At 46.6% G+C, this 22,326-nt stretch overlaps 1 protein-coding gene and 1 non-coding gene across 2 annotated transcripts; one reads left to right on the top strand and one right to left on the bottom strand.

Annotated features, from left to right (window-relative positions):
* Window positions 1-505: 505 nt before the first annotated feature.
* LOC137335979 (zona pellucida sperm-binding protein 4-like) lies at window positions 506-3,881 on the bottom strand. The gene is made up of 9 exons (XM_068001483.1): window positions 3,648-3,881; window positions 2,890-3,068; window positions 2,723-2,820; window positions 2,514-2,647; window positions 2,246-2,435; window positions 1,891-2,038; window positions 1,664-1,736; window positions 764-877; window positions 506-689 (listed from the first exon to the last, which is right to left on the bottom strand). Exons 1-9 carry the CDS (start codon window positions 3,868-3,870, stop codon window positions 526-528), a joined length of 1,323 nt encoding a protein of 440 aa, XP_067857584.1. The 5' UTR covers window positions 3,871-3,881; the 3' UTR covers window positions 506-525.
* Window positions 3,882-13,099: 9,218 nt separating this feature from the next.
* trnat-ugu (transfer RNA threonine (anticodon UGU)) lies at window positions 13,100-13,173 on the top strand. Its single transcript has one exon. It is a non-coding gene; the product is annotated as a tRNA-Thr (tRNA).
* The last annotated feature ends 9,153 nt before the right edge of the window (window positions 13,174-22,326 follow it).

Raw genomic sequence — 22,326 nt, 5'->3', positions numbered from 1 at the left:
AACTCCCCTGCGAGGACATCAGTCCTGGTCCGGCTCCGGTGTAACCCGTCCCACTTGTACAGGTCCCACCTTCTGCAGAACGGTCCCAATGTCCCATGAATTTAAATCCCTCCCTCCGACACCATCCCTGCAGCCACACATTCATCTGGTCTATTCTCCTGTTCCGATAGCTGGAGAGACCAGCAGCCAGTGGTCATGCGAGGAGAGCCCAACACTCGCCAGGCTTGGCAAATTGGTCAATCGATGCAGTCAGGGAAGAGCCAATTCCGGAGACATGTGCCCAGGACCAGTGTTAGAGGCAAGTGAACCAGTCATTCCTGACCGACACTATTTTGCTACAAACCCACCACAGCTTTGCCCTGGATCTCAATGCGAATCGTTGGGGGCTGGAATTGTTTGCTGCAGCCGTGGGATGCTGCAAAAACAATTATCAAACCAGGTACCAAATTAACTCACTGCAAACAGTACAATCCAGCGAGCATTTGAAAGATAACGAGACCAGCAATCGTCTATAACAGGAGTTTATTATCCAACAGACATCGACAGTTCCATAGAGCTGCATTCGGAGCCCACCCTGCGGCCCTGCTCCATTTTCCACATAGCAGCAGTCCCGACCAACAGGGCCACGGAGAGCAGCGCTACCCCAACCGCTAATCCAGGAACAAGGGAGGTGGAACCAACAGCAGTATCTGTGGGGAGAAGCCAGGGTTAGATGGGCACCAGTTACTCCATCACGAGAGACAGGTGGAAGCTCCCTGTTTACCTTTCTCATCCTGGTGGATCCGAGCAGCCAATCTCTCCTCACCTTCCAGGAAAAGGATGGGTCCATCAGCGGTCACCAAGGCCCCAGACCGGTTATCGGCGCTTCTTCGCCTCTCTGGGGGCGAAGGAGAACAAGAGACAAGAGTTGATGGTGAATAATTAAATCTTCAGGTGTCTGCAAATCCTGAATCAGATGGCCTCATGCAAAAAACATCAGGTCCCTGGGTACCGGACAGAGTTTGGAGTTCCGACTATAATTTCAACTGGTTCTCACCAAACCGATTCTCAGAAGGACGCACCAACTGAGCAGAGTTTGCAATTGCTGCTGCAACAATGGCCAGTCTGGTCTCCTGTGAAGGAGACACTGTTTGATGCATTACTTTGACCCGCAGTTTCATGAGACCTTCAAATTGGCCAGGTGTCCGGCCCCGGGACATCCTTTCAGTTGCACCCTGAATTCCCGGTGTCAGAAAGAGGACAATTAGATGCTGGTTAAATGTTCTCCAATGCCAAGGGTGGACTACTCCGAACCGGATACGGAACACACCCGTGCGAACCATTGGAGGATTCTGCTCTTCAGCGGTCGGCAAGTAGGGCAGCTCAGCATCCGGGCAATTAGCAAGGAACCAGAAATACTTCATTCATCCCATTTCAAGGATCAGAGCGTCCTTCACAATTACTGACCTGGTGCAAGATGTGCTCAGACCCGCTGCCCTAGATTGCCATTCTAAATGGAAACCTGCACCGAATGCAACTGGGAAAGTTCCCAGAACCGCCAGATTCAGGACACTCCTCCTGTGCCCAGTGTTCGGCCTCTTGCTGAGGGAGCCCCGTGTTCAGATGTCCCACACCCACCCCTCCCCATCAGGGTTTAGTTTCTAGTTAGATTACAGGTACTTACTGGGGCTGCAGGGAGCCGTGCAGTTCTCTCGAGTGGAAGGGTAGCAAACCTCAGCACTGCAGTGGAAATAAACCTGCAAAGCGACAGTGCAGTATGGTCAATCCCACAGCTCCCAGTCCGGAGATTAATGCTTCTACAGTCAACCGACCAACAGGGGCCTGCTCACTTAACACCCAGGGAACAAGTGATACCAAGTGACCGGGAAAGAAGCACTGAAGGAAACTCACCTCCCCGGACAGAGCCCGGCCCGAAACTCGGTCCCAGAAAGCGAACGTGCTGACTACAAAACGATTATGGTGAGTTGGGAACCGCAAATGGGAATCAGCGTTTACCGGAAGGAGGCGGGTTTTGTAGTTATCACCAGCAAAGGGGCACCTGGAACAGAGACAGAGAGTGAGTCACACGATTATAGGTTTACATGAAACCAATTATACCAGCGTCTGGAACAAAATATCAACTTCGAAGGAATATTTCCCCAATCACTAACCCGGACTGAAGTAACGATTTCTGTATTAATCCCCGCCCATGTCGCCCCCTCCCCAATCCCCACACTGCCACAAGCTCCCTCACTCGCTCCCTCACCTCTCCACCAGGAGGTCCCATCGGATCCCCGAATACGGCTCGGGGGTGGGGGTCGCCCAGCAGTCATTGAGCACCAGCACAAGGGACGGATCGTTCCGGTTCAGGACACGAACCTCCACAAACACGGGGTCCCGGAGCACACTCAGGATCGGGTAGTCACTGGCCACATACCAGCTCCGGTAGCCACCATCTGGAAAGAGAAAGATGAAGGGCGGGCACTATGGAGAGAGCCTGAAGTTGGACACTACTATCAGCGAGCACTCGTTACCTCTCGCTATTCTCAGCTCCAGAAGCAGGATCCCGGCCTCAGTGGCAGGCAGTGGTGGAGAAAGGGTGTAAACTCTGGGCTTCACCTGCAGATCAGACTCCTGGCTTCCCTTGTAACTGCACTGGACATGGAGCCTGCAAGAGAACGGACGCGGCTGGAGAATTCAGCTCCTCACTGTCTCTACCCGCTGAATGTGCTCCTATTCTCACCTGAACGGGCTGTCCCGAGTCACCGATCCCAAAGCGCCATCCAAGAACTCAAACTCACCCAACACATCCGTTTCATACAGGATGTTCACCCCGTCCAGCTGCAAGAGACAGAAGACCATCAGTCCCGAACTGAGCCATCGATGGGACTCCCAGCCCGCAATACCTACCCGCTGAGTAGCGCCACATTCAGTGACTGCGAACTGAAAGAGCACAGTGTCTGCAGAGGCCACGGTCGGACTGCACTCAGCTCCGTCTGCATCCTTCAGATGGAGGGTTGTTAGGTTTACAGGAGGCAGCGTCAAATCCTTGGAGATCGCGATCAGGACCCGCCCATCCTTGGTGCAGACTGCAAGAGAGGCAATGAAAGGCGGTTAGTTGCCCCACGGGGTGGGTCAAGGGAAACGTTACCGAGATGGGGACAAACCCCACCCATGTTTAAATTTCTATCCCACCCCATTATCTGTCTAATGGAAACCAGTGGACGAACTACAGCTCATCACCGCGCTGCTTGGAATTAAATTGCCCGCATCTCCGATAGAAATCAAATATCAAATCCAAATGGTCAGTGGCAGCAGGGGCCGGAGCTCGTTCACTCTGCCCTTCCACAGTGTGACTCCCAAGTCATCGAGCAACAGTAGAATGATTCGAACTCCAGATACTGGGTCAAAGGGCGATTAACTATTGCCCTTTCTATATCTGATTAACAGCCACCCCCCAATCCCACCATCAAATCTACTCTGCGGGATTGGAAGCTCCCAATCCCACCACCGGTTCTGCTCTCCAGACTGGAAACGTTTGAATTTCGAACTGGCGTTGTAGGACAAGGAGAGAGATGAAACTGTCCAGGGAAACCGCGTGCAGCTGGATTGCGGGTGACACAGGAAAGTCCTGGCCCAGAACAGAGACGGACCAAGAATACACCCACCTGGCAAATTGTCCAGTGAATAGAAACACGGCGGCGCATCTCGATTCCCCGCATCGAAGCAGCAGCCTCTCTGCAAACACTCACTAGCTTTCATGCCCGGAAATCCGCAGTCTTTGCGGTTTTTAGGAGACAACCAACATTTATCGGCGGGGGAAAGAAGAGAGGGCGGCTGAGCTGAACAGATTACAACAAATAACAAAACAAGACTCCCCAACCCCTCCATTATAACAAGCGAACTCTCCTAAGTAAGTGATAAGGGAAAGCCGACTTCCCCTTTTTATAGCAGCGCTGTTTAACCCGCAGTAACGGAATGTCCCAATCAGCCTGAGGCAGAGTCCGTGGCCCACGAGCTCCCGAACATCAACCCGCATTCGCACGGCTCACACGGATGGGCCTGTTTTTAATGGCAGAATAAAGGTGAGACTGGGTCCAACGACAACTTTATTTCTTCATCACAACCAAACTGGAACCAAATCGCATTATTTGTTTTTTTTTTGCTTTTTCTTTTTTTTTTAGAACCAACGTCACCTTTAATAGTTTATTAAAAATAGGCCCCATCTCCGTGTGACCGGTGGGAATGCGGGTTTTTTTTAATACTAATTAATAAACAGAGTGAAATCAATATGTTATTGTCCAGATACGGTACGGTAGCAGAGTGGTGATGTTACTGAAATAGTAATCCAGCAGGCCTGGCTGAATAATTCTCCAAATCATAAGTTCAAATCCCGCCACGGCAGCTGAGGAATTTAATTTCAATTAATTAAATAAAATCTGGAATTAAAATACTGGTATCAGTAATGGGTTGCTATGAAACTACCGGATTGTCGTGAAAACACATCTGCTTCACGAATATCCTTCAAAGAAGGAAACCTGCCGTCCTGACCCGGTCTGGCCGATATGTGACTCCAGACCCACAGCAATGTGGTTGATTCTTAATTGCCCTCTGAAATGGCCGAGCAAGCAACTCAGCTGTGTAAATCCAGCTGAAAAAAAATTCATAATAAGAATTAAACCGGACGGACCACTCGGCACGGGACACGACAAAGGTCAAAACAAGCCCAGCAACCCCGCAAAGCCCTCCTCACTAACATCTGGAGACTTGTGCCAAAATTGGGGGAGCTGTCCCACAGACGAGTCAAGCAAGAGCCTGACACAGCCATGCTCACAGAATCATGCTTTTCAGCCAACGTCCCAGATTCTTCCATCACCATCCCTGGGTATGTCCTGTCCCACCGGCAGGACAGATCCGACCAGAGGTGGCGGTACAGTGATATACAGTCAGGAGGGAGTGGCCCTGGGTAGTCCTCAACATTGACTCTGGACCCCATGAAAACTCATGGCATTTGGTCAAACATGGGCAAGGAAACCTCCTGCTGATTACCAGCTACCGTCCTCCCTCAGCTGATGATATCAGTTATCCTCCATGTTGAGCACCACTTGGAGGAAGCAATTAGGGGAGCAGGGGCACAGGTTGTACTTTGGGTGAGAGACTTCAATGTCCACTACTGACCGAGCTGGTCGAGTCCTGAAGAATACAGCTGCGAGAGTGGGCCTGCATTAGGTGTTGAGCGAACCAACACGATGGAAAAACTTACTTGACCTCGTCCTCACCAATCTACCTGTCGCAAATGCATCTGTTCCATGACACCACTGCACAGTCGTCATGGTGACGAAGTCCCGTCTTCGCACTGAGGATACCATCCAACGTGTTGTGTGACACGACCATTGTGCTAAATGGGATAGATGCAGAACAGATCCAGCAGCTCAAAACTGGGCATCCATGAGTTGCTGTGGGCCATCAGCAGCAGCACAATCTGTAATCTCATGGATCGGCATATCCCTCACTCTACCATTACCAACAAGCCAGTGGATCAACCCTGGTTCAATGAGGAGTGTAGAAGAGCATGCCAGGAGCAACACCAGGCGTCCAAATAATGAGGTTTCAACCTGGTGAAGCGACAACTCAGGGCTACATGCAAGCGAAACAGCGGAAGCAACATGCTATAGAAAGAGCTAAGCGATTACACAAACAACGGATCAGATCAAAGCTCTGCAGTCCTGCCACATCCAGTCGTGAATGGTGGTGGATAATTAAACAAGTAATGGGAGGAGGAGGCTCTGTAAACCTCCCCATCCTCAATGATGGCAGACCCCAGCACGTGAGTGCAAAAGACAAGGCTGAAGCGTTTGCAACCATCTTCGGCCAGAAGTGCCGTGTGGATGATCCATCTGGGCCTCCTTCCGATATCTCCAAAATCACAGAAGCCAATCTTCAGCCAGCTCGATTCACTCCACGTGATATCAAGGAACGGCTGGAGTGCACTGGATACAGCAAAGGCGATGGGCCCGGACAACATCCCGGCTGTCGTGCTGATGTCTTGTGCTCCAGAACTAACCGCCCCTCTCGCCAAGCTGTTCCAGTACAGCTACAACACTGGCATCTACCCGACAATGTGGAAAATTGCCCAGGTATGTCCTGTCCAAAAAAGCAGGACAAATCCAATCCGGCCAATTAGAGCCCCATTAGTCTACTCTCGATCATCAGCAAAGTGATGGAAGGTGTCGTCGACAATGCTATTAAGCGGCACTTACTCACCAATAAACTGCTCACCGATGCTCGTTTGGGTTCCGCCAGGACCACTCAGCTCCAGACCTCATTCCAGCCTTGGTCCAAACATGGACAAAAGAGCTGAATTCCAGAGGTGAGGCGAGAGGTACAGACCCTTGATATCAAGGCAGCATTTGACCGAGTGTGGCACCAAGGAACCCTAGTAAAATTGAAGTCAATGGGAATCAGGGGAAAACTCTCGAGTGGCTGGATTTATACCAAGCACAAAGGAAGATGGGAGTGGTTGTTGGAGGTCAATCATCTCACCCCCAAGGCATTGTTGCAGGAGTTCTTCAGGGCAGTGCATTAGGCCCAACCATCTTCAGCTGCTTCATCAATGACCTTCCTTCCATCATAAGGTCAGAAATGGTGACGTTCGCTGATGATTGCACAGTGTTCAGTTCCATTCGCAATCCCTCAAATAATGAAGCAGTCCGAGCCCGCATTCAGCAAGACCTCGACAACATCCAGGCTTGGGCTGATAAGTTCCAAGTAACATTGGCGCCAGACAAGTGCCAGGCAATGACCATCTCCAACAAGAGAGAGTCGAACCACCTCCCCTTGACATTAAACGGCATTAACATCGCCGAATCCCCCATCATCAACATCCTGGGTTCACCATTGATCAGAAACATAACTGGACCATCCATATAAATAGTGCGGCTACAAGAGCAGGTCAGAGGCTGAGTATTCTGCGGCGAGCGACTCACCTCCTGACTCCCAAAGCCTTTCCCCATATACAAGGCACAAGTCAGGAGTGTGATGGAATACTGTCCATTGGCCTGCATGAGTGGAGCTCCAACAACACTCAAGAAGCTCGACACCATCCAGGACAAAGACGCCCGCTTAATTGGCACCCATCCACCACCCTAAACATTCACTCCCTTCACCACCGACCCACAGTGGCTGCAGTGTGTACAATCTTTGGGATGCACTGCAGCAATTCGCCAAGGCTTCTTCGACAGCACCTCCCAAACCTACGACCTTTTCCTCCAAGAATGACAATGGCAGCAGGCTCATGGGAACAATACCACCTGCACGTTCCCCTCCAAGTCACACACCATCCCGACTTCGAAATATATCGCCGTTCCTTCATCACTGCTGGGTGAAAATACTGGAACTCCCTGCCTAACAGCACTGTGGGAGAACCTTCACCACACGGACTGCAGCGGTTCAAGAAAGCGGCTCACCACCACCACTCAAGGGTGATTAGGGATGGGCAATAAATGCTGGCCTCGCCAGCGACGCCCACATCCCATGAACGAATATATATAAAAAAAACTTAAATACTGTGGCTACAATAGCAGGTCAGAGGCTGGGCATTCTACGGCGAGTGACTCTGCTCATGACTCTCCAAAATCTTTCTACCATCTACAGGTCACAAGTCAGGAGTGTGATGGAATAGCCTCCACATGCCTGGACGAATGCATCTTCAACAACAATCAAGAAGCTAGGCACCATCCAGGACAAAGCAGCCCGATTAATTGGCACCCTATCCACCATCTTTAACATTCACTCCCTCCAGCGCACCGTGGCTGCAGTGTGTACCATCTACAAGATGCACTGTAGCAATGCAATTCGCCAAGGCTTCTTCGACAGCACCACCCAAACCCGCGACCTCTACTAGCTAGAAGGACAAGAGCAGCAGGCGCATGGGAACAACACCACCTGCACGTTCCCCTCCAAGTCACACACCATGCTCACTTGGCGCTGGGTCAAAATCCTAGAACTACCTGCCTAACTGCACTGTGGGAGAACCTTCACCACACGGACTTCAGCGGTTCATGAAGACGGCTCACCGTCACCTTCTCAAGGCCAATTAGGGATACACAATAAATGCTGGCATTGCCAGCGACGGTCACTTCCCATGAAATCACAGATTTCGGAGAAAGGTTGCAGCACGGAAGGAGGCCATTCGGCTCTATATAACAGCAATCCAGATCGTCCCACTCCCCCACCGTTTCCCCGTAGCTGTGCAATTCTTTTCCTTTCAAGTAATTATCCAGTTCCTTTTTGAAGGCAATGTTTGAATCTGCCTCCACCACCCCCTCGGGCAGTGCATTCCAGGTCCTAACCATTCGCTGTGTAAATAACTTTTTTCTCATGTCACCTTTGGTTCTTTTGCCAGTCACCTGAAATCTATGTCCTCTGTTTCTTGACCCTTCTGCCAATGAGAACAGTTTCTCTCCATCTATTCTGTCGAGACCCATCATCATTTTGAATACCTTAATTAATTCTACTCGCAACCGTCTCTGTTCCAAGGAGAACAACGCAACTTCTCCAGTCTATCCAAGTAACTAAAGTCTCTCATCCCTGGAATCATTCCAGTAATTCTTTTCTGCACCCTCTCGAAGGCCTTCACATTTTTCCGAAAGTGCGGTGCACAGAACTGGACACAATACTCCAGTTGTGGCCAAACCAGTGTTTGATAATGGTTCATCATAACGTCCATGCTTTTTTACTCTATGCCTCTATTTCTAAAGCCCAGGATCCCGTATGATTTTTAACGGCTTTCTCAACCTGCTCTGCCACCTTCAAAGAAGTGTGCACATAAACCCCCAGAACTCTCTGAACCTGTGCCCCTTTTAGATTTGTGCCCTCTAGTTTATATTGCCTCTCCTCGTTCTTCCTACCGAAATGTATCACTATGCATGTTTCTGCGTTAAATTTCATCTGCCATGTGTCCGCCATGCAGCCAGTCTGTCTATCGCCTCTTGAGGTGTATCGCTATCCTTCACAGTGTTTACCGCCATTCCAAATTTTGTGTCATCTGCAAATTTTGAAGTTGTGCCCAGTACACCCAAGTCCAAGTCATTAATATATATCAAGAAAAGCAGTGGTCCCATCACTAACCCCTGGGGAACAACACTGTACACCTCCCTCCAGTCCACAAAACAACCGCTCACCACTACTTTCTGTTTCCTGTCCCTTAGCCAATTCTGTATCCATGTTTCTATTGCCCCTTTTATCCATGGGCCGCAATCTTACTGTTAAGCCTACAGTGGGGCACTTTATTAAATGCCTTTTCAAAGTCCATATACACCGTATCAACTGCATTGCCTTCACCGACCCTCTCTGTTATCTCATCAAAATATTCCATCAGGTTAGTTAAACTCGTTTTGCCTTTAACTAATCCGTGCCGGCTTTCCCTAATCAATCCACACTCGTCCAAGTGATTGTGAATTCTGTCCCGGATTATGTTTTCAAAAAGTTTCCCCAACACTGATGTTACCTGACTGGCCTCTTGTTGCTGGGTTCACCCTTGCACTCTTTCTTGAACAAGGGTGTAACATTTGCAATTCTCCGCTCCTCTGCACCACTGCCGTATCTTTGGATATTTGGATGATTATGGCCAGTACCTCTGCAATTTCCCCTCTTACTTATATCAGCAACCTAAGATGCATCCCATCCGGATCGGGTGACTTATCCACTTTAAGTGCAGATAGCCTTTCAAGTACCTCTTTTTTAATCAATGTTTCGCCCATCTGGTATCTCAGCTATATCTTCCTATACTGTAACTCTGGCAGCATCTTCATCTTTGGTAAAGACAAATGCAAAGTATTCATTTAGTCCCTGAGCCACCCACTCTGCCTCCATGAGTAGATCTCCTTTATGGTCACTAATCAGAGTAGGGCTCTTACGACCCGTTTAATGTTTACATGCCTGTGGAAGACTTTTGGATTCCCTTTTATGTTGGCCTCCAGTCTATTCTTGTACTCTCTCTTTGACCCTCTTATTTCCTCTTTCACATCCCCTCTGAACTTTCTACATTCTGCCTGGTGAATGAAAACATGAAAAAAAAAGTTAGGATTTCCGTCAGCCTGAAACAAATAGTTATTAGTTGATTAATGGCGATTTGAACAACTATTCGTCTTTTTTCAGAGTTTAATGAGTATTGCGAAATTAATACAGTAAACTATTTTGTAGAAGTTAATCCCCTGAACGGGACAGGGAGCCGTCTCCCACACTGAGAGCATTTGCAGACGGCAGCTATCATCTGAGGGTTTCCTATAAGATTGTGTGTAACAGCGTTTCTGTAGTGTCGTGGTTATCACGTTCGCCGAACACGCGAAAGGTCCCCGGTTCGAAACCAGGCAGAAACATTTTGAAAACGTTACCCACTAAAATTCAATTCGTGTGAAAAAAGCAAGAATTCAGTCTGTGGTCAAATGTGAATAAAATACCACACCTCACAGAACAGGTATATTTTCCATTCTCTGTATAGTTCAAAACAAACTCAAACACTACACATATACAGACAGTGTTTAACACTCACTCACGTTTCCTGCACTGACGGTGCAGAAAGCCCCTCTCAAAGCTGCACATTGCGAATAATTTCAGCTGATTTGTGAGAGATCATTGAAGGCTCCTGAAGTGCAGCTTCGGTTAATAACCACAGTTAAAGACAGCATTGCGGCCGCGGCAACAAACATCAGTTTTTCGATGTTTGATGTTCCCCAGCTCCCGGATTGATTGAGGCCACGACAGAAACAACATTAAGCCCCTCTTTCGGCCCCGCTCTCTCCAATCACACGTTGCTGGCGGGAAGCTGCAATTTCCGCTACAGACAGCGCATTACTGCCCATCCCTGGGAAAGAAGACACCACCGAAGCTTTGACAACACATCACAGGCATCGTCTGTCCCGGAGCTGTTGCTCCGCAACAAAGGCAGAACTTACCAGCTGTTTCAAAATTTATAGCTTGAACACTGGACTCTGATATCACTACCCGCTTTAAAAGTTTAATGCTTTAACGACTGAGCTACCCAGGCTCGCTCGTCGTTAAGTTCCCATCTTAAATATTCATAAGAGGACTCTGAATCATCCCTCGAAGACGTCGAACGGGGGTGAGGGTCCCTGTTATAAAATTCTCAGTCACGTGTTGAGGGGTATCCTTGATTTTATTGAACATTATCTAAGAAACATGGACAGTGAACTCGTGAGTTTAAAATCCTTCGTGTTTGTGCCAAATGTCTTGTCAGTCGTTAGCTCCAATTAAAATAACGCTTTACCCAGTGGCCCAAAAGCTAAACTTGTCCCACACGGGAGCTGGAATAAACCTCTCGACCTTTCAGCGTATTAACATCTGTAAGCTGAATAGTTTCAACCGTTACACAGTGACACCAGGCAGCAGATTTCCCTTCCAAATTTTCCTCACACGAAACTTCCAATCGACGAATATCCACTCAACGAAAAGAAGATTTGTGTGTTTGGTTCTTTAGATTTAAGGACCTCGTCTAGGCCGCTTTGCTTTCTCAGCTGTCGCTAATCGCCCCCTCTTCCCTTATAAACAAGTAAACTCGCACCTGCTAATGCAAGACGGTCGGCCAGAGGAACTCAAGTACCCACAAGTGCCTACATCGGAACACTAAGAAGTAGATGTCTTATGGAACATGCCAGTTGCACCTTGAACTCCGGTCAAATGCTCGGATTGGAAGGTTTGTCTATCCAAGGTGCGACTCGAATTCATAACCTGGGTATTTCTAGAACCCTCTAATTACCGCAGGCTGACCGATTGCACCACAACCTTATACACCCAGAAACGCTACTCACTGTGCTATCTAATTTGATGCTAGCGACAAACGTGGCGATACGGCTTCCTATTCCTTCACCTACGTTATTTATACATATAGTCAAAAGCTAATGCCCCAGCACTGATCACATCCTGCCAATTTGAGTACATACCTTATTATTCTGGCTCTCTGTCTTCCACCTTCTAACCAACTCCGAACCCATTTCATTAGGTTGCCTTAAATTCTACGCACTCTCATTGTTGTTCACAGCTTCTTATGTGGTACCTTATCGAATGCATCTGGAAGTGAATATTATATAACACCCAAGGAAACTCCATTATCTACCACGTTAGTTACACCTTCAAAAAGTTCAACTAGTTTTGTTAGACTTGACTTACCCTTTACAAATCCATGCTGGCTCTCGCTGATGACTTCATATTTATCCAAGTGTTCAGTCATTATTTCCCTAATAACAGATACTGGTAACTCCCCCACAACAGACTTCAGACTAATGGGTCTTTAATTTCTAACTTTATCTCTCCTACCCATCCTAAATAATGGAGTGAGAGTGACAATGTTTCAATCAAAGGAACAATTCCTGAATCAAGAGGCTTTTGAACGATCATGACTAAAACATGTACAATTTCCTCGCCTATTCCTCTTCGTCCCCTGGGATGGTAACCATCAGGTCCTGGAGATTTGTCTATCTTTCGTCTCATTATTTTCTCCATTACCATTATTTTACTTATACGAATCCCCTTGATTTATTTTCAGTTTTCCTCGTGTCTCTGGTATGTTAGCTCCATCCATTTCTGTGAAGACCGATGAAAAGTAAATATTTAGCAACTCTGGCATTTCCTGATTTTCAATTACAATATCACCTCCATCTGTCTTTAAGGGGCCCACATTACTCTTAGTCACCCTTCTTTCTCTTAATATACGTGTAAAAACCTTGATTGTTGTCAATATTTTCCCTCACAAGTTTATCTCCTTTTCCCTTTTTGGACCTCTTCCGATTTTTTTAGTTTCGGCACCATAATAAACAACACTTCGCTGTAAAGTTTGGGTCAATAGTTGTCCAATGTCAGAGCGAGAATTGTCTGAACCCCTAATTTATTTAATGTAACAAACACAAGCACACATAATCATCCGTGTATCAACGCACTGAGGGATACACAAAGTTGAACAGAGAGAAATGCAGGCGAAATTGGGATGCACAGGTAAACGGACAAGCGAAAAAGACAAAGATGAAACGGTCTGAACCCCAAACAAACAGTAACGTGTCGCTGATAGATATTAGTGAGAGGAGGTGGGCCAGCAGTGGTATCAAGTGGCGCTGTGGCTTAGTTGGTTAAAGCATTTGTCTTGTAAATAGGAGATTCTGGGTTCAACTCCCAGCAGTGCCTTCCGTAATTTATTCTTTTCACCTAATTTGTGGAATTAAACGACAAAATAAGAGTGTGGAATTTGTATTTGTTCAAGTTTCAGGAGGAAACGGATATCAGAATGACTGATCAAAAACACCCTTTCATTGCACTGACAGACCTCTCATAGAATGTGTCCGTAACACGTTAATTTATTTGTTTTTGGGCTCGTTGGGGTTGTGGTATAATTCACGATTTGAGGTTTAAACCTGGAAGTGGTCCTAATTTTGACCGAGACTTGTGATCTTGACCTGCGGTGCAAACTTTTGCAAACAGAAAATAGAAAGTACCCAAATCATTCCGCCTGAATCCACAGGCCCGGATGAAATATATCCCAGGTTGTTAATAGAAGCAAGAAAGGAAATAACGGATGCTCTGACCATCATTTTCCAATCATCTCTGGTTGCAGGTGTGATGCCGGAGGATTGGAGGACTGCTAAAGATGTACCGTTGTTTAAAAAGGGAGAAAGGGGTAGATCGAGTAATTACTGGCCAGTCAGAATAACCTCGGTCAGGCTGAAGGTATTCCATTAAATCTACACTGTACTTCCTCCACAGCCAATACTGGGAGGAGGGGACTCTTGACTGACAAGCCTCAGCTACATCAGGAGGGGGAAACTGACCTTCGGTCTCTAATATTCCTGGGATGTGCTACTTTTGAACAACAAGGTGAGTGTCTCTATACCTTTAGACTCGCTGTCTCACTGCACATGTATTGAAAGTGTATCGTAGGACTGTGTGTGAATGACTCTGTACCTTTAAACTCTTTGTCTCTCTGCACAGGTATTGAAAGTGTATCGTAGGACGGTGTGTGAGTGCCTCTATACCTTTAAACTCGCTGTCTCACTGCACAGGTATTGAAAGTGTATCGTAGGACGGTGTGTGAGTGTCTCTATACCTTGAAACTCGCTGTCTCACTGCACAGGTATTGAAAGTGTATCGTAGGACGGTGTGTGAGTGTCTCTATACCTTGAAACTCGCTGTCTCACTGCACAGGTATTGAAAGTGTATCGTAGGACGGTGTGTGAGTGTCTCCATACCTTTAAACTCGCTGTCTCACTGCACATGTATTGAAAGTGTATCGTAGGACGGTGTGTGAGTGTCTCGAAACCTTGAAACTCGCTGTCTCACTGCACAGGTATTGAAAGTCTATTATAGGACGGTGTGAGTGTCTTTATACCTTTAAATTCTCTGTTTCACTGCACAGCATTGACAGTATATTGTAGGATGTTGTGAATGGGACGAGGGTCAGTGGGGCGAAGTGCAGCCGATTGGGAGCAGCGCCCGTTTGCCGGGTGAGTATTGCACGGTTGTCTTTCTCTCTCCCCTCTTTCTTTCTTTCTTTCATCGCCTTCTATCCCATCCTTTCTTTCACTCTCTTTTCATTCCTCTTAATTCGTTCTTTTTCTTTCTGCCTCCAACACCTTTGTCTGTATCCTGTCTTTGTTCTCTCATGTGTCTCTGCTGAAAGATCCAAAATTCAGACCCGCCGCTTCTTCCAGATTTTTTTCCTTCCACAATCATGGTCCATTTCATTGAGACTTTACTGCGGCCTTACCGACTCTAACACTCACTTTCACATTCTTATGTCTTTAAGTTTGCTCCACATCGACCGCTGTTTCTTGGGTGCACATGTCCCGTTCGCACCAATGTTCATTTGTGCCTTGAAACATTCCCACCTGCGAGACTGCTCCAGAGACAAGAACGAAGAAAGCAGGGCTGGCAATCGGAAGGACAGAGGCATACTTCTCGTGAAATTTCCATGGGGTATCTTGTGACACGGGGGATGTTAACTGAAGAACTGGGTTTTGTTTCCATGGTCGTTGGCGCTTTTCCCCGAGTAGTTGATGTGTGGGAGAGACGGGCTGCGCGACATAGCTGCGAATGACGGCTGAAATGTGCACTTTTGGCAATCTGGGCGGTGCAGGAAGATCGGGAATGTTCCACTTGATTTTAACAGGTCTGTGGAAATGTATGATTGAAAAGGAATGAGTAGAAATGCAAAGAGCGGCAGTGGCGAAAAAGTGTGGATTACAGGAGGTTGGCCGTGAGCGAAAGGTCCTTTGAATGTCCGGCGCGGAGGGGATTTTGTTCCGAAACGGCAGACTTTAAAGCGTGCGGGGAAAGTGAAGTGCGAGCTGCGTCCTTGAGTCAAATTGGGTGTTTTCAGGAAAACAGCCATTGTGAAATCACAAAAATGAAAACAGAAAATGCTGGAAACACTCAGCAGGTCAGACAGCACCTGTGGAGAAAGAACCAGAGGTAACGTTTCAGCTCTATGACATCTTTCATCCGAAATGAATCGACTGCCATGTGGGAGAGCAGCTTAGTTTTCGAAAATGTTGGATTTTCATCTCTGCATTATATTGGTTCAAATCCCACCGCTGTAAGAATTAATGGCGCTGCTTATTTTGGCCTCATCACCAAAAACCCTTCTTTCTTCAGAAGTGCCTTTCCGCATTGCTGGCTTACATCTGTTTGCTCAAATCAGCAAAGTCTTGATTACCACCCAAACTGTTTCTTGCACGGAGGTTTTGGGAGTGTAAGGTGTGATCTCGGTGAAGTATCAATCAAAGTGCACAATGGCCCCCTGGTAAAGCGGGTATCTCTTATGGTGAGCATAAGATAAAAAATATGTACCATAATTATGTATTTCTTCTTTGCCTCATACTCGGATTTATTATCAGGGAAAGTACATGAGCTGGTCGATATACGTCACGCTCCTGTCGCTTTGCATCGCCTCCCACAAATAGAACAGAATCATATAAAGGTTACAGCAAGGAAAGAGGCCAATCAGCACATCGAGTCTGTGCCGGCTCTCTGCAAGAGCAATCCATCTAGACCCATTCCTGCGCCCATTCCATGCAGCCCTGCATTTATTTTCGTTTCAAGTAGTTATCCACTTCCCTGTTGAAGCCCATGATTGAATCTGCCTCCACCACCCCCTCGGGCGGTGCATTCCACATCCCAACCTCTCGCTGTGTAAAAAAGTTTTTCCTCATGTCACCGTATAATTTTTTTTGCCAAGCACCTTAAAAATCTTTGTCCTCTGGTCCTTGACCCTTCCACCAATGGAAACAGTTTCTCTCTATGTGCTCTGTCTAGACCATTCATGATTTCGATCACCTCTATCTAATCTCCTCGCAACCGTTTCTGTTTCAAAAAGAACAGACCGAGCTTCTCCATTCTATCCATGTAACTAAAGCCCCTCATCCCTGGAATCTTTCCAGTAAATCTCTTCTGTGAGTGATTCGGCATCACCATCGCCGAATCCCCCACCATCAACATCCTGGGTGTCACCATTCACCAGAAACTTAACTGGACCAGCCATATAAATATTAAGGATACAAGAGCAGGTCAGAGGCTGGATATTCTCCGGCGAGTGACTCACCTCCTGACTCCCCCAAGGCCTTTCCACCATCGACAAGGCACAAGTCAGGAGTGTGATGGAATACTCTCCACTTGCCTGGATGAGTTCAGCTCCAACAATACTCAAGAAGCTCAACACCATCCAGGACAAAGCAGCCCGCTTGATTGGCACCCCATCCACCACCCTAAACATTCACTCCCTTCACCACCGGCGCACAGTGGCTGCAGTGTGCACCATCCATAGGATGCACTGCAGCACCTCCCAAACCCGCGACCTCTACCACCTTGAAAGACAAGGGCAGCAGGCACATGGGAACAACACCACCTGTACGTCCACCTCCAAGTCACACACCATTCCGACTTGGAAATATATCCCCGTTCCTTCATTGTCGCTGGGTCAAAATCCTGGAGTTCCCTACCTAACAGCACTGTAGGAGAACCGTCACCACACGGACTGCAGCGGTTGAAGAAGGCGGCTCACCGCCACCTTCTCAAGGGCAATTAGGGATGGGCATTAAATGATGGCCTTGCCAGCGACGCCCACATCCCATGGACGAATAAACAAACAAACCATTTGGATCGGTTCACTAATTGGGAATCGGATTTAACTGCTGTGGTTCGGCACACGGTTCCACACTGCTGAACTCCCTGCCCCTTCCATCAGCACTCGCTTTCTTTCACACACCCACTGGATTTCAGCATGTTGCTGTTCCATCTAAAATTCATCAACGGCCTCTCCGCCAAAATATCGAGTGAATCGTTTTGCTTGGTATCCTGGCAATTCTCCACGCTCTCCATTACAGTCTTAGGTCCTTCTAACATCGCTGCATCCAGTGGCAAAAGCTGTTCTTCCACCGAAGTTTGCTTTCAGCAGCTGACTGGACATTTTCAACATTCTCGATTTAGGTGCGTGGGCAGGTCATATTGTACGGTCAGACTTTCTTGTCCTCGGAGTCCAGGGCTTTACATTCAAAAAAGAAAATAAAAGCGCTTTTATTCTGATTCAGCTCAGACGAAAGGTCATCGACCTGAAACATTAACTCTGTTTCAATATCTGAAGATTCTGCCTGACCTGCTGAGGATTTCCAGCATTTACTATTATTGTTTCAGATTGGCAACATAGCCAATATTTTCATTTTGAATAAAAGGGTTTTCCATTAGTTGCTTATGTGACGAAGTGGTCGAGAGTTTAAGGCGATGGATTATTAATGTATTGTGCTTTACACGCGTGGCTTCGGATCCCATCTTCGTCTATTTTTGTGTTCAATTCTTGTTTCTCTCATTCAGTCCATCCAGAAGTTGTGGTTGTCAGTCCCATGCTACTCGAAACGGCAGAGAGAGGTTTTTGGGTTGTTTGCTGGAATCAGCAACAGTTCCTTCCACGAAGGTGTTGAGATTGTCAGATCACGAAGTATCAAAGTGTACAGTGGTTTCTTTGTAAAAAGAGTCTATCTTATGGTCAACGTAAGAGAAACTTATCGGTCATAATTATGATTTATGTCCGGATCATTCCGTGTCTGTGTCTGTTTAAAAGGGATGTGCTGTAAGTCCCGGATCATTCCGTGTCTGTGTCTGTTTAAAAGGGATGTGCTGTAAGTCCCGGATCATTCCGTGTCTGCCTGTTTAAAAGGGATGTGCTGTAAGTCCCGGATCATTCCGTGTCTGTGTCTGTTTAAAGGGGATGTGCTGTAAGTCCCGGATCATTCCGTGTCTGTGTCTGTTCAAAAGGGATGTGCTGTAAGTCCCGGATCATTCCGTGTCTGTGTCTGTTCAAAAGGGATGTGCTGTAAGTCCGGGATCATTCCGTGTCTGTGTCTGTTTAAAAGGGATGTGCTGTAAGTCCCGGATCATTCCGTGTCTGTCTGTTTAAAAGGGATGTGCTGTAAGACCCGGATCATTTCGTGCCTGTGTCACCCGATTTTCTCGATACCTTTTTCCTTCTGAACTGAAATGACCATCCTCTCTCGCGAAGAAGGTTCACCGCCTGCTTCGGGCAACTGGTCGGAAAAATAACAAAAACTGATGAGACCAAGTTCATTCTGCTGGGCTTCCATTCCAATCTCCGCACTCTATCCCCCATTCAGACCCACCCCCGCCTGGACATTATAATCTGCGATATCCATAAGGGAATGGAGAAGCCGAATATCACAGTTATAACTTTCTTGTTTCGTCAACACTGAATAGATTCAATTGCAATGATTCAGAAGATAATCATAGAATCATAGAATCTTACCGCACAGAAGGAGGCCATTCGGCCGTCGTACCTGTGCTGGCTCTTTCGAATCCCTGTCCAAATTGGACCCACACCCCAGATTTTTCCCCATAACCCTGCAAATTAGTCCTCTTCAAGTACATGTCCAATTGCTTTTTGAATGATCCTGTGGAATCTGCTTCCACCACCGTTTCAGGAAGTGCGTTCCTGATCTTAACAAAACCTCTGTGTGAAAAAAATTCTCCTCAATTCCCCTCTCGTTCTTTTAGCAATTATTTTAAATCTATGACCTCTGGTTACCGACCAACTTACCAGAGAAAACAGTTTCTCCCTACTTGCTCTTTCAAAACCCCTCATTATTTTGAATACCTCTATTAGGTCTGCAGTTAACCATCTCTGCTGTCAGGAGAATAATCCCAGCTTCTCCAATCTCTCCACAAAACTGAAGTCCTCATCCCTGGTATCATCCAGGTCAACCTTCTCTGAATCCCGTTCTATGCCTCTCCATCCTTCCTAAGGTGTACTGCCCAGAACTGTATACAAGATACTCCAGCTGACACCTAACCAGTGATTTGTAAAGGTTTAGTGTGACTTCATTGCTTTTGTATTCGATGCCCCTATTTACGAAACCAATTATCCAATACGCTTTCTTAACCACTCTATCAACTTGCACTGTTTTGCGTATATGCACCCCCCACACACAGCCTCAACCCCACCCCCCACCTCCCCCAGCTCCCCCAGGTCCCTCTGCTCTTGCAAACCCCCATTAATTGTTCCATTTGGATTATACTGCCTCCCCATGTCCTTCTCCCAAATGTGCGTCACTTCACACTGATCTGCATTAAATTTGTCACGTGACTGCCCATTTCACCAGTCTGTCCATGTCCTCCAGAAATCTGCCACTACCTTCCTCGCTATTTGCTACGTTGTCAAGTTTTGTATCATCCGCAAACCTCGAAATTGTATCCCTATTCCCACATCCAAGTCATTTTTATATAACAAGAAAAGCAATAGTCTTAAAGCTACCCCTGGGCGATTCAACTGCATATTTCTCACCAGTCAGAAAAAACATCCCTTCACTGCTACTCTCTGCCTCCTATCCCTTAGCCAATTACGTGCCCACGTTACCAGCGTTCATTTAATCTCACGTGCTTCTAGTTTTCGAATTAGTCTGTAACGTGTTAATTTCTAAAATGTGTCCTGAAAATTGCTGTAACCCCATAATTTTATTCTTAAGCAATGAGAATGCACATATTTAGACCGAGTGCTAGATCGGGTTCATTTCCATTACCCAGAGGTGACAGGACCCAAGGAGGGGAAATCCCATCTAGGTTTATAATTTCCGACAACGGTGACGGACGACAGCAAAGCTCATTCCGTCGAAATCCAACAATTGGACTGAAGGCCCGACAGTCTTGTCCCTTCCCGGGTTTCCAGACCTGGTCCTTCAAGGAAGCCTGATAAGTCCATCAGAGGAAACACAGAGAGAGAAGAAATCCAGACAGAGATAGAGAGATACATGCAAAGAAGAAAATAGTACAAACCTCCAAATTCTGTGATTAAGCAGAATTTAAGGTGCAGCTGAAAGGAAATTCCGCCTCATGTCGTGAAATCCTACAGGTTAACATTGGGCTGGATTATCCCTTAAGCTCCGAGAGAAGTAAACACTGCCTGGTAACAACAGTTCTTATTTATTTGAACATTTCACAATAGCGGTGTGAGCTGATTTCGAACACCCAGTGAATTTCAAAACCATGCTTGACCCACTCGTTCGGTAACCCACAGGTACTATACGGCTGGAGTGCAGACTGCGTAGCGTTAGCACAGTAAGTCTCTCGGACTACATGCTCTAGACATGTATCCACCGCTACACATGCAGCATGTGGCGGTATGTGCATTGGTGGTTCAATGGTAGAATCCTCGCCTACTGGCGGGAAACCAGGGGATTGATTCCAGATCAATGCAGCATCCTTTACCTTTTGTATTCTGTACCTATGAGATTGCCTGAATTGGGATAAATTCATGTGCCGGGTTCAATCTGTAAAACTTCTTGAAAGATTATCTTAATTTCGTCTCCGTTTGCTGCGTGAAAAAACCCTCTGCATTCTGTCCTCTGGTGCTCAAACATGCTCTGCCGGAGAGAAGTCAAACTTGTCTTCTGCACCGCCGAAGCCAATAGTAGATTTTTGACTAAAAATGGGGAGACAACGGGGCTCATCCGGGATTTGAACCAGTGAAATTCCCTGAGCGAGAATCAGATCCAAAGACCAACTGGCAACAGAGCCGTGCAGCCAATGTAAAATTTCGCTGCCACGCAGCCGATCCGCCATCCTTTCAGAACACCATGTCCATCCAATCTCGCTTGCTTGTCCGATGTATGAGGTGGAGCAATATCAGGTTCTACACTAATTATTTCATATCAACAATATTAATTTCTCTTTATCAAATTTTGAATGTACGACTTGTAACACTTTGCAGGATGAATTGCTCTGAAACGACATTGTCGTCGGTCTCAGCATCGTCATGGTTTACAATCTACCATAAGTACACTTTAGTCAAATTAGTGCTTTCATTCACTATGAGAGTGAAGTGGAGTAAATGGACATATGAAAATTTTAGGAGTGCTAGCATTGGTGGTTCAGGGGTAGAATGCTGCCATGCGTGTGATTTGGTTTTGATTCCTGTCCAAAGCAAGATCGTTTTGCATTCTGCACCAATAAGCAACTTAAGAACTGGAGAAGGCCATTTATCCCGTCGAGACTTTTCCGCAATTCAATGAGATCATGGCTCATCTGTGACCTAACTCCAAATAACCGCCTGAGGCCCTTGTCCCTTAATACCTTTGTTTAATAAAAAACTATCAATCTCAGGTTTAAGATTAACAATCAACTGCCGTTTGCGGAAGAGAGTTCCAAACTTCAATCTCCCTTTGCTTGTCGAAGTGTTTCCTGACTTCACTACTGAATGTCTTGACTCTAATGTCTAGGCTATGTCCCCTAGTCCTAGACACCCCAACGAGCGGGAATAGTTTATCTCTGCCTGCCCCTTAATACCTTGAAAACTTCGATCAAATTAGCCCTTTATCCGCTAAATTCCAGTGAATATAACGGTAATTTGTGTAATCTCTCGTCGTAATTTAAACCTTGGAGTCCAGGTATCATTCTAATAAATTTAAACTGCACTCCCTCCACGGCCAATGTATCCTTCCTAAGGTGCTGTGCCCAGAACTGAACACAGTACTTCAGGTGTAGTCTAACCAGAGCTTTGTATAGTTGTAGCTTAAATCTATCCCCTGGTATTCTAGTCCTCTAGATAGAAAGGCCAGCATTCCATTAACCATTTTGATTATTTTCTGTACCTGTCCATGACATTTTAATGATTTATGTACATGGACCCCTAAGTCCCTTTGGAACACCACAGTTTCGTGCTTTTCACCATTTAGAACATATTCTGATCCATCCTTTTAGGTCCAAAGTTGATGGCCTAACATTTGTTTAAATTGAAATCCATTTGCCACAGTTTTGCCCATTCATTGATTATATTAATGTCTCACT

Source organism: Heptranchias perlo, chromosome 20 (genome assembly GCF_035084215.1).
Source record: "Heptranchias perlo isolate sHepPer1 chromosome 20, sHepPer1.hap1, whole genome shotgun sequence".
In the NCBI taxonomy this organism is placed as follows: Eukaryota; Metazoa; Chordata; class Chondrichthyes; order Hexanchiformes; family Hexanchidae; genus Heptranchias; species Heptranchias perlo.
This window is presented reverse-complemented; position numbering and strand designations above follow the sequence as displayed.

Coding starts and splice junctions, on each gene's coding strand:
- LOC137335979 (XM_068001483.1), bottom strand. CDS start 3,870: ATGGAGGGGTTGGGGAGTCTTGTTTTGTTATTTGTTGTAATCTGTTCA. Junction 2,648..2,722: donor ACTCGGGACAGCCCGTTCAG/GTGAGAATAGGA, acceptor GTTCTCTTGCAG/GCTCCATGTCCAGTGCAGTT. Junction 878..1,663: donor CACGGCTCCCTGCAGCCCCA/GTAAGTACCTGT, acceptor CTTCGCCCCCAG/AGAGGCGAAGAAGCGCCGAT.